This window comes from Anomaloglossus baeobatrachus, chromosome 1, assembly GCF_048569485.1.
Source record: "Anomaloglossus baeobatrachus isolate aAnoBae1 chromosome 1, aAnoBae1.hap1, whole genome shotgun sequence".
NCBI classification, from domain to species: Eukaryota; Metazoa; Chordata; class Amphibia; order Anura; family Aromobatidae; genus Anomaloglossus; species Anomaloglossus baeobatrachus.
The window spans coordinates 196,265,346-196,277,866 of NC_134353.1; the positions used below are offsets into that span (position 1 = coordinate 196,265,346).

The 12,521-nt window shown below is 43.4% G+C and overlaps 1 protein-coding gene across 1 annotated transcript in view; it reads right to left on the bottom strand.

Annotated features, from left to right (window-relative positions):
* GUCY1B1 (guanylate cyclase 1 soluble subunit beta 1) overlaps positions 1–12,521 on the bottom strand; it is a 140,616-nt gene that overhangs the window by 56,502 nt on the left and 71,593 nt on the right. The window contains exons 4-5 of the mRNA XM_075347622.1: positions 11,071–11,189; positions 7,047–7,244 (exon numbers count right to left, since the gene is read on the bottom strand). Coding sequence (XP_075203737.1) covers positions 7,047–7,244; positions 11,071–11,189 — 317 coding nt within the window. The remainder of the gene's footprint in view (positions 1–7,046; positions 7,245–11,070; positions 11,190–12,521) is intronic.

Here is a 12,521-nt window from a genome sequence, read left to right on the forward strand (position 1 = left end):
GCATTTATTCCACCCAGTAAGGCTAAGTTCACATTTCCGCTAAAATCTATCAGTCACAATCCGCTGCTCTTGTAAACAGCGGAATCCGTTTAGCGGATTCCGCTGCTCCCATAGACTTGTATGAGCAGCGGATTGTGACTGATGATGCTGCGTTGCACCCTCCGCCCGACTGATCAGTCGTGGAATGACTGACCGCCGGGCGGGGGGAACGCAGCATGTAACGTTTTTTGAGCAGCGAGATCCGTCGGATTTCGCTGCGCATGCTCTCTGGCTCCCTGCACACGTCACCAGCTTTGGTTGGTTACCCGATATTTACCCTGGTTATGGTGCAAGGAGCCAGCGCTAAGCGGTGTAGGCCCGTAACCAAGGTAAATATCGGGTAACCAAGGTAAACATCGGGTGCTTTGCTGTTACCCGATATTTAGGCTGGTTACGTGTGCAGGGAGGCCGACACTTCCCCGCTCGGCCCCGCCCCCTCCCGCACTCCGCACATGTATGTACACACACACACACACACACACACCTGTCCCCAGCCATGCAGACAAGCACTGACACCCTCGTCTGGCCCCGTCCCCTGCTCGGCTCCGCCCCTCCCGCACTTTGCATGTGCACACACACACATACATACATATATACATGCACATACACACACTCACTCACACATACACTCACCTGTCCCCAGCCATGCAGACCGCAGCACTTCTACTGACATCCTCAGCGCCTGGCCCCGCCCCCCGCTCGGCTCCGCCCCCTCCCGCACTTTGCATGTGCACACACATACATACATACATACATACATACATACATACATGCACATACACACACTCACTCACTCACAGATACACTCACCTGTCCCCAGCCATGCAGACCGCAGCACTTCCACTGACATCCTCAGCGCCTGGCCCCGCCCCCCGCTCGTCTCTGCCCCCGAACTCCTCCCCCCGCACACAACGGAATCCGACAAAGAATTCTGTTCTTTGTCATCCGTTGTACAGCGTTGAACAGCGCATCAGTCACATGCGTCAAGCGACGCATGTGACTGATACAAATCAACGGAAATGTGAACTTAGCCTAAAACAGTAAACCCCATCATATACTAGCTAGACAGATACACGTGGCTTTATTTCGGAGATTGGGGTGGTCTATAGATCTGTTTACTGTACACTTCAGACAAGGGGTATATGAGACATCGCTATGCACATAATCTGTCATCTGAAAATATATCCACGCCATACATTACTAATTTGGATTGTACATTTCATACATTATCTGTCATTCCTCCCAGAACTGTCCGCAGTTCTTTACTAGATACAGAGTGGTGGATGCATTATTTCTTATTTCTAATGGTAGACTTTAGAATTTCTGATAAATAGCATCAAGTTTCTCATATAGTTTACCTAATATACAATTTAAAGGGAATTTCTCAATAGATTTTTACTATATATTCTGAAATCACGATAATGTAGGAGCAGATGTGTCACTTATTATGCTGTATTTTGCTGTTTCTATACAAACAGTGTTTTATCAGCAGAATATTATCACCAGAGGAAAATGTCCTACCACCTAATCCAATTACTCACCCAGAACTGATTAGAAGCTCACTATAGTCACTATACAATGTACACAAAACTCTGTAGTGTGGATGAGGTTATACACAGCTCAACAACTGAGCTATGCTAGATCTGCAACAGAGAACACTGTGATTCTATCATATAGCTTCTGCACCGACTAAAATAAGTGATACATCGCTGGAATAAGGGTCTTTATTCCTAGCTCATGCTGCTCTCAGATTACAAAACAAAAATTTGCTGACAGATTCCTTTTAAAAAAATAGCTCAAGAATGATATGAGCTCAATAAAAAGTGTTTATTGAAAACTAAATTAAATAAATTGAGCACAAGTAATCACCTAAAGAAAAGTAGAGTCATGAAACTACAGGTTACTGACTTTAAGGCTGAAGTCACACTTGCGAGTGACTTGCGCAAGGCTCGCATCGCATCACCCAGCACAGCCTGCCACTCTCCAGAGTGGAGCGTCTCAGCTGCATAGAAACACATGCAGATGACCCCCTGCTGTCAAGAGAGTGTGTGGCCGTGTCGGGTGATGGTATGCGAGCCACTCGCAACTGTGACTCTGGCCTACAAGGGTTTCTCCAGCTGGATAGTGAAGCTGCAACAGGGGATTGGCTTGTTAGGGTACAGAAGAGGCTGCTAGTAGTTGTATCTGGACCATGGAACATGAAGCTTTATTAGATCATATGCTAGACATACAGTAGTATACAAAGTGAGTACACCCCTCACAGTTTTGTAAATATTTTATTATATCTTTTCATGGAACAACACTGAAGATAAGACACTTTTATACAACGCAAAGTAATCAGTGTACGGCTTGTATAACAATGTAAATTTGGTGTGTCCTCCAAATAACTCAACACACAGCCATTAATGTCTAAACCGCTGGCAACAAAATTGATTACACACCGAAGTGAAAAATGGCCATATTGTGCAGAAAGTTCAATATTTTCTGTGCCGACCAATATTTTCAAGCACAGCGTTAACTCTAGAGCTTTATAGGAGCCACTAGAATGCTTTGCCACACCTCCATGACGACATCACGGAGGTGGTGGATGTTAGAGACCTTGCACAACTCCACCTTCTGGTTGAGGATGCTCCACAGATCCTCAATGGCTTTTAGGTCTGGAGACATGCTTGTCCAGTCCAGCACATTTACCCTCAGTCTCTTCAGCAAGGCAGTGGTTGTCTTGGAGGCATATGTAAGGTTGTTATCATGTTAGAATATTGCCCTGCAACCAAGTTTTCGAAGGGAGGTGATCATGCTCTGCTGTAGTATGTTATAGTACATGTTGGCATTCATGGTTCCCTCAATGAACTCAGCCGGCAGCACTCAAGCATCCCCAAACCATGATACTCCCATCACCATGTTGACAGTAGGCAGGACATACTTGTCTTTGTACTCCTTCCCTAGTTGTCACCACACACGCTTAACACCATCTGAACCAAATAAGTTTTTCATGGTCTCATCAAACCACAGGACATGGTTCCAGTAATCTTTGTCCTTAGTCCAGACCAATTTGATGCAGCATGCGGCGTATGGTCTGAACACTGGCAGGTCGACCCCCCCCACCCCTTAAACCTCTTCAGCAATGCTGACAACACTAATACATCTATTTTGAAAGACAACCTCTGGATACGACGCTGAGAATGTGCACTCAACTTCTTTGGTCGACCATGGCGAGGCCTGTTGTGAGTGCTGCAGCTCAGTTTCAGGGTGTTGATAATATTCTTATAGCCTAGGCCATCTTTAAGATTCTCATAGAATTCTTTGCCATGAGGTGCCATGTTGAACTTCCAGTGACCAGTATGAGACTGTATGAGCAATAACACCAAATGTAACACATCTGCTTCCCATTCACACCTGAGACCTTATAACACTAATGAGTCACATGAAACTGGGGAAAGAAAATGGCCAATTGGGCACAATTTGACCATTTTCATTTAGGGGTGTACTCCTTTTTGATTCCAGCAGTTTTGACATTAATAGTTGTGTGTTGAGTTATTTAGAGGGCATATCATTTTACAGTTATACAAGCTGTACACTGTCTACTTTATATTGTATCAAAGTGTAATTTCTTCAGCGTTGTCCCATGAAATGATATTATAAAATATTTACAAAAATTTAAGGGGTGTTCTCACTTTTGTGATATACTCTATACAGTATCATTTATTGTCTTTTTAGGGAACAATCTTTAAAGCCTACCTCTGTTGAAAAGAACTGCCAGCTGGTAAGATCCACTCTAAATATATGCATTGATATTCATTATAGTGATTATTACAGCTGCTACGCTACATTAATTTCCAACATTTCATGCAACAGCTTTCCTAATTATTTTTAAGAAGAGGCAATACTGTATTAATAGATTATATTTTATGTTTTAACCAAGGGACAACGTCAATTATCATCAAATTTCAGGCAGTTAATTCTATGCAATGTTCACCCATGTAAATCCTGACTATAAGTACATTCCTCCTCCTGTTATCGAAGAGACTGCTCAGAGGAAAAACACAAGCAATGGTAATGAGCTAATAAAAGTGTGACTAATGCTAAACAACGCAGATGTCCAAGTATTTCTAAAATATCTTAATTACTTGTGGCACAAATTTAAGATTTTATGAATAACCACCTAATGCAGGACAAATGAGTGATGAGCAAACCCCCCGATGTTTGTGTTTGGAGACTCACCCAACCTTTTTGTAACATTCGAGTTCGGGGTCAGAGATAACGTGAACTTGCGTCCGGACCCCGAACTTGAACTTTACAGTTATGGGATGGGACGGGGGGCTGTAAAATAAAGAATATACAGTAGTTAATAATAAACATTGTCATTATACTTACTACTCCTGCGACGCGTCCTGCAGACCCGCTGTCTCCCGGCCGCTTCTGCTTCTGGGTCCGATCATTAACTTCCGATGGTATTCACTGCACTGCCAGTCACTTGGCAGTCTTCAGCTGTTTATGGCCATGTTCGTGGTGACGTCAGGGTTCACCTGAGTCCATGCCTTAGCCATGGATTGAACTTTGACTGTCACTGTAAGCCTGATTCTCGCTCTTTATAGACGTCTGTCTATACAGAGCGATGAAGCAGAGCTGACATTGCTCTACCTTTGGACTATGTCGGACAAAGGATTTTTTTTATAATAAAGATGGAGTCCCTAAATGTTTTTTTGTTTTATTTCTAGTAAAAAAAATGTTTCTATGTGTTGTGTTTTTCTTTCTACTGTTTACTAGAAATTCATGGTGGCCATGTCTAATTTGGCGTGACACCATGAATTTCAGGCTTAGTATCAGCTGAGAATACAAAGCTGGTATTAACCCCTTAATTACCCAGCGTGCCATCGCCATCAGGGCTGCTGGACGAGTAAGGTAAAGTGCCTAGAAATGGCGCTGCTAAGAAACAATGTGCCAATTCCAGGGGCAGCTGCGGGCTGTAAAGAATCCCAGCCCCCAACTGCCTGGTTTTACCTGACTGGCGATCAAAATACGGTGGGAGCACACACATTTTTTTTTTATTATTTTTTTAAATAATTGAAAAAAAAAATTAATGGGCTTCCCTGTATTTTGATTACCAGCCTAGGTAAAGCCAGGCAGATGGGGGTGGCTGCCCGTAGCCGTCCACTTTATCTGCGCTTACAATCAAAAGTACTGTGGAGCGCTATGTCATTTTTTAACATTATTTATTTATTTTTACAGTACTATGTATGAGGGACCCAACAGCCAATCTCAGACGCTGTCACGCAGAATGGGCGTCTGTGATTGGCTGTTGAAGTAACCTGGAATGTGCCCATATATTCTAGATGCTAGAATGTATGGGCTGGTTTTAGGTTATGCCAGTGGCTGGTTTCAGGTTATGCCAGTATCCAATCACAGATGCCCACTCTGTGACAGCGTTTGTGATTGTCTGTTAATTTAACAGTAAAATGAAACAACACAGAAATTTTTTTTTTAACAGAAATAAAACAGAAGACATTTAGGACTCCATCTTTATTACCCAAAAAGAAAACCTCTGACATAGTCCAAAGGCGGGCAAGCATCTTCAGCTCTGCTACATCTGTGCGAGGAGAGAAACACAGGTCTGCTCCCACAGACTCAGCTGAGAGCTGTCTGAGACTTCACCCGTGCACAGCTGAGGCCAGTCAGCTGAGCCCCCAGTAACCTCGACTGACATCACTGCAACACAGCCATAAAGTGAGTGCTTGTCGGCAGTGAGAGTGCTGACGTCAAAGTCAGTGTTAGCCGAGGGCATAGCTGGCATCACCGCTTTCAACGCTGACAAACGCTAACTTTCGGCAGTGTTGCAGTGACATTACAACAACATTCACCCCAGACTGGTCACATAGCTTTGACGTCATGGAAGGTCCTGTAACCCATGAGGTAACAACATTCACACCAAACTGGTCACATGGCTATGACGTCATGGAACGTCCTGTAACCCATGAGGTAACAACATTCACACCAGACTGGTCACATGGCTATGACATCATGGAAGGTCCTGTAGTCTGTGGAGGTTACCCGGTGGCATAGCTGACTGTGCCTGCTCGTCTCTGTGAGCAAACCTGTGTTTGTCTCCTCGCCCACATGTAGCAGAGCTGAAGAGATGCTCGCCTTTGGACGATGATGGCAGTGATGGTGAAGTGGCCGCGGGTAAGACCGCGGCTGAGTTCCCATAATCTGCGCCAACAAAATCCCCACGCTCAGATTTTATGCAAGGGTACATTTCTTTACTGGTAAACATCTCAATGACACACGCAGCTGGCTTAGCAGCACACATAACCAGAGTTTGCTATCCGGGTCTCTAACTTCGGACACCCGGCACAGAACACAAAAAACAGCAATGATAAACAAGAATTCTGTCCCTGACTTGCCCTATGGGTTACATTACCAGTTCAAAACACAAGGAGGGAGGGCTCCCACGTAGCAGGCCTGGACTCCGGGTAAACAGTGGCGACTCCAAGGGAGAGAGATGGAAGATCTTCAGCCCTCTCAACAGAGGACTAGCTTACAGTCTCTTGGTATGGAGGAAGGAGACGGTCCGGAGGTCCCTTGAGTCCAGTATCACGTCTGCAGCAGTTCTGGCAATCCTTCACACTTCAGCGATGAGGGCAGTCCGAGGCAGGTCTGTTCAGGTCCAGCTAAAGTAGCTCAGTGTCCTTTTCCCGCACTTTTACTTCCTGTACAACAAGTGCCTGAGGGAGGGGATTAGATTTTACAGCGTCCACCCCTCGAGCAGTTTCAGCACTTGTCCACAAGGTGGCAGCACCATCCTGTGTAATGTCAGTCTCCATGTCCATTTTAATCACAAAACTGTCAGAGCTGCTCGCCTCGTTACAATGGTACCAGATTATCCCCTAAATCCAGAATACCATTGAGATAAGGTGCTATGATAGAGATCACCCTACACCAGACTGAAGACAAACATAATCAGCTCTAACGTAACATACTGTAGTTTGGAAAATTACGTAAAAACTCACCTTCATAACTATTTCAGTCCCATGGATCTGCTGCGCCACCGTCTTTATGATCCCAATGACAATATCTTGCAGGCCTTCTCTCTCTGAATAATAGTGTAAAATAAGACCTTTCCCCTTTTCTGCATCAGAACATCTAAATGATGGTGCACGCATGCCTGGATAGATAGTGCCTAAGTGATCGTGCAGAGCGTCGAGGTTCTAAAATGGGAAGGAAATATCAAAATAGGATTTTAAAAAGAAATCTGACTTATCCAACAAAAATAATGGAAATGGCAGACTGTTCACTTATTGGTGCATTATAATAGGGCCAAATTAGTTCAATTTCCTCTTGGCACATACTGATAGCACATCATTTATAGGCATAGCTGTTTTATGTAAAAAAGACGATTCTGTCATCAATAATGCTTCAAATGATCGTCCGTGTGCACACCTTGAGTATATTTGGCCAGTGTTTTACCTCAGTATTTGTAGGCCAAAGCTAGGAGTGGGGAAGAAATGCGGAAGTGGTGACCTGTTAGGGCTAAGCCACACGGCGAGAAAATCGGTGCGAGTGGAGTGCGATAAAACATCGCATTCCACTCGGACCAATTCTAGCCTGTGTGTCAGCACACATGGGCGATTATTTTCTCAGCCCTAATCGGACCGAGAAAACAATCGCAGCATGCTGCGATTGTAATCCGAGACTCTTTCTCTCGCACCCATTCAAGTGAATGGGGCGAGAGAAAAATCGCACTGCACTCGCAGTACACCGGTGTACTGCCAGTGCAATGCGAGAATGGCTATAGCTGACTACGCAGGAGAGAGGGAGAGAAATCCCTCCCTCCCCTCCTGAGTGCCGGCCCGCCCCCCGCAGCTGAGGTCTGCTCGCACGAACGGACCTCAGTTGCAAGGACACACGCATGACACTCGGCTCTGCTGTACTGCCAGCACGAGCCGAGTCTCATGCAAGGGGATCGCAGTAGTCCCCGTGTGGCCCCAGCCTTACCATTATACTTTACATCTGACTGTTCCACTCCTGGGTTTGGCTACAAATACTGAGGTAAAAAAAATCACCAAATACTCAATGTGTGCTGACAGGCGTGACCAGCCATGGGTTAAGGCAGGCACTTTGCACATTTTCTTGACTAGAGAGGACATCTTTTTAGATCATATGCTGCAATGTAACAATGCTTTCAATTGGATTGCAATCTTCAGCCAAATTACAACTGTGAAAACATCTTGCAGCAACAAAATACACAAATATCTTTCTAAGACTTGCTGTTATATGACCAAAATCGCCATATAGCACAATACAGAAATTGTATGCTATTTGTCTAAAGAGAACCTTTTGCGACCTACAGTGCTTTTGTAAAAGTATTCATCCCCATGTCATTTTTTTGTTTTTTGTTACCTCACAATCTGGAATTTATGTTTTTTTGAGAGTTTGCATCAGGTCATGTAAAGGACATGCCTACAACTGTGAACATTTGTTTTCTTTTTTATTGTGAAGCAAAAAAGAAATAGGACAAAATAACTGAAAACGTCAGTGTCCATATCTATTCAGCCCCTAAAGTCAGTACTTTGTAGAGCCTCATGTTGCAACAATTACAGCTGCAAGTTGCTTTGGATAAGTCTCTATGAGCTTTCCACATTGTGCCACTGGGATTTTTGCCCATTCCTTAAGGCAAAACTGCTCCAGTTCATTTTATATGGTTTCCTCTGGTGAACAGCAATCTTCAATTCTGACCACAGATTCTCAATTGGATTAAGCTCTGGGCTCTGGCTAGGCCCCTCCAAAACATTTACATGTTTCCTCTTAAACCACTTGAGTGTTGCTTTAACAGTATGTTTTGGATCATTGTAGTGTATGTTGGCGCTATAGAAATAAAGATTATTATATTATTATATTATAGAAGATGAACCATAGTCTCAGTCTCAAATCACTGACAGACTGAAACAGCTTTTGCTCAAGAATATCCATGTATTTCACACCATCTACTTCCCCCCAACTCTGACCATTTTCCCTGTCCCTGCTACTGAAAAACATCCCCACAGCATGATGCTGCCACCACCATGTTTCACTGTGGGGATGGGGTTCATGGGGTGACAAGCTTGGTTTGGCACCAGACATAGCATTTACCTTGCTGGCCAAAAGGTACAATGTTGGCCTCATTTGGCCACAACACCGTTCTCCATACATTTAGGTAGTTTCTCACATGTCTTTTGTAAACTTAAAATAAGCCTTCTAATTTTTGGCTGTAATTAAAGGCTTTTATCTGTCCAATTTTCATAAAGGCCAGCTCTATGGGGTGTATGGCTTATTGTAGTTGTATGGACAGATACTCTAGTCTCTGCTTGGGAACTCTGCAGGTCCTTCAGGGTTACCTTTGGTCTCTGTGCTGCCTCTCTGATTAATGCTCTCCCTGCTCGGGCTGAGAATTTTGGTGAGTGACCCTCTCTTGAAAGGTTTGTTGTGGTACCATGTTCTTTCCATTTGATAATAATGGATTTGATGGTGCTCCAGGGAATTATCAGAGCTTGGGATATTTTTTTTAGAACCCAACCCTGATTTGTACTTCTCAACAACTTTATCTCTGACTAGTTTGGAGATATCCTTGGTCTTCATGGTGTTATTTTGTCAGTGGTGACTCTTGCTTAATGGGGTTGCAGCCTCTATGGCCTTTCAGAAAAGGTGACACTTAGATTGCGCACAGGGGGACTTCCTTTCACTAAGCATGTGACTTATTAAGGTAAATGCTTGCACCACAAATTTTAGGGGCTTCATAGCAAAATTGGTGAATACTTATGTGCATGGCAATTTTTATTTATATTATCCCATAAATTTAATTTTGCCTAAATTTTTCTCTCTTCACTTTCCCAACTTAGACAGTTTAGTGCTCACGAATCACGCACAAATCAGATTAAATAAATATTTAAACACAGGTTGTAATGTAACAAAATAGGTAAAAAGTGAGGGGGTGGGGAATACTTCTGCAAGGCACTGTAGATTTCGGTATGTAGAAATATTTAATTTAATACTGAAAATCCACCCATATTACAGCCATCTACAATGGGCCTAATTCTGTGGGGATCGTCACTGTGAAACGTAAATGAATCCTAAAAATAGGTGGCAGTGTTCTTCATAGAAACATTGTTAGTATTACATTAAAAAAATAAAATCCGTTTTCTCTGATGAAATATATTTTTTATCAAGAATTATGTAACTCTACATTTTTTTGCCTTTAAAATTTGCACAAATTATCATAATATTCAAAAGGCAAAGTTATAATGACCATCCACAGAAAAAAAATCTTAGTATACAAGGCAACAGGTAATGTCATTATCAGCCACAGCAAAATGATCTTTTTGACCATGGTCTGATAAGCTAAGGGTCGCATTTTTTTACCGCATTTTTACCGACACATTGGAAAACCTTTTTTTTATTGTTTCCAAAAAACATATGTCCATTGGGCACAATATTAATATAAAAACATTAGCAATATTTACTGTGTACTGTGAAATAAAAATTACTATCACAATAACCTGCATTGGCTCCACCAGTTTAAGAAGAAAAATTCAAACACATCTTTAATTTTTTACAGACACTAACAATAATTCCCAGATGTTCTCACATTGTCTGTGATTTTCTGGACCTGAAGACACCCGGCTAAGCTTTAGTCCATCTATTTTGGGAATCATTCTTTAAGGAGAAAGAAAATCTATAAAGCATCATCCCACAATTTACCACAGCATTTAATTACTAGAAGATACGAGATGGCACTATCCATCCTTCTTACATTTCGGCATAATTGATTTCCATTTTATTTTGCAATGCAAACCTTAAAAGCTCACCAGAGACTCTTTCACTGCTCCACAATTCACTGACTGTCATCTTGGATTTCATTACCATTATTGATTTTTTAATTTCTGGAAATAACATAGCTGATATACGTGTAAAGTATGTGTGGATGCTATGCAGCCAGTGTCCAATACTATTATCTGCCGTAATTTATAATTGTTTGTGCGTAAGAAAACAGGAACTGACCTGCAAGAACTCTCTGACATTGGATCCAAGTACCCGAAGAATTGTGTCATATCCAGATTCTTGGCAAAAAACAAAAAACATATTTCCAAACATTTGGAGAATATCTCCGGCATTGAGATCTGTAGAGCAACAACAACATTTTATGCAGGTCACTTTGCGATTAATGGAAAATAAACCTTCATCACAAAACACACTGATAAAATCAATTTGCCATAATATATTGTGTTAGAAAAAGGAATTTAAGGGGAAAAGCATTATTTACCTGCCAATATAGCGGTAATCTGCAGAAGAAGAACATTTTGACCATGTTAGGCCCCAGAGTTTCCATTACATGTCTCGTCTATTTTCACACACATTGGAGACACGTTCACATGCATACTCATTAAAATCTCTGTTCATCTTCGCACCTCCATGTTTTCACAAAGACAGTGCGTATGTGTCAACCACAAAGATATGTCCAATTTTTACTGTCAGTGACACGCCTACGGGGTCCCAGGGGTTACTCGTCACTGGGCCGGTGTCAATTCGGGTTGTCACAGCAGAGAGACCCATATCAATAAAAGGGGAATTGATGAGGATGGCGGTAGTAGTTATTCGTGACGACACCTGTGGTGTATGGCTAGGTATTAGCCACCGCTGAGGGAGATCTTCACTAATGCAGCCCGGATGGTATAGCTCTCCACAGGCAGAGCTCAGGCCCCAGGAAGGAGATTGGGAGTAGTAGTCCACTCTATTTAAGGAGTGCAGGGTTGGAGTCGGTGAAGAAAGGGAGCGACACAGGGGTTTCAAACAAAGTTCTTTACTCAGTGATATGTCACTGCCCTTGGACTGCCAGACTTCACTGTCATGGGCTCCAGCCGATCCCAGATAGATTGGAGGTCAGAACCGGTGGGTTTCTCTGTGAGTCCTTCCTGCATGCGCTGTGTAGTGTGAGTCCCTGCACCTTGATTCTACCCTGGAACCTGAGTCCTTGGATTGGCTCCGTTCCTGTCCCGTATAGTAGGCAGCATGAGTCCATAGTTGGTGCCGTCCTTTTGGTCACGATCCCTGGCTCTATGTGCTGCTATGCCTCGGGCACTTTGGGGTGGCTAGAAGACTTGAAATCCTCTGCCTGGTGGATTCTGCTGGTGGGACATGCAATGTCCACCAGCCTAGAGCTCTGCATCATGTTCTCTGTGCGCCTGGTCCTGAGGGAGCTATTTTGTAGCTCTCTCCTCAGCGACCGTGTCCTCCACGTCTCACTTGTTCCCTGTGCGTCACTGTCTGACGACTGACTGCTTGACTGTGTGTGTGTCGCCTTACTCCCCATGTCAAGCTCCTCCCCCTCGGGTTCCTGAAGTAGTGAGCAGAGGGTCCACTACATTAGTGATGGCCACCCCCCAAGTCTCTACCCTAGCCCAGTCCCTGTGAGAGGACAACTAACTGTATATTGTAGTGGAATGTAGTGGTTT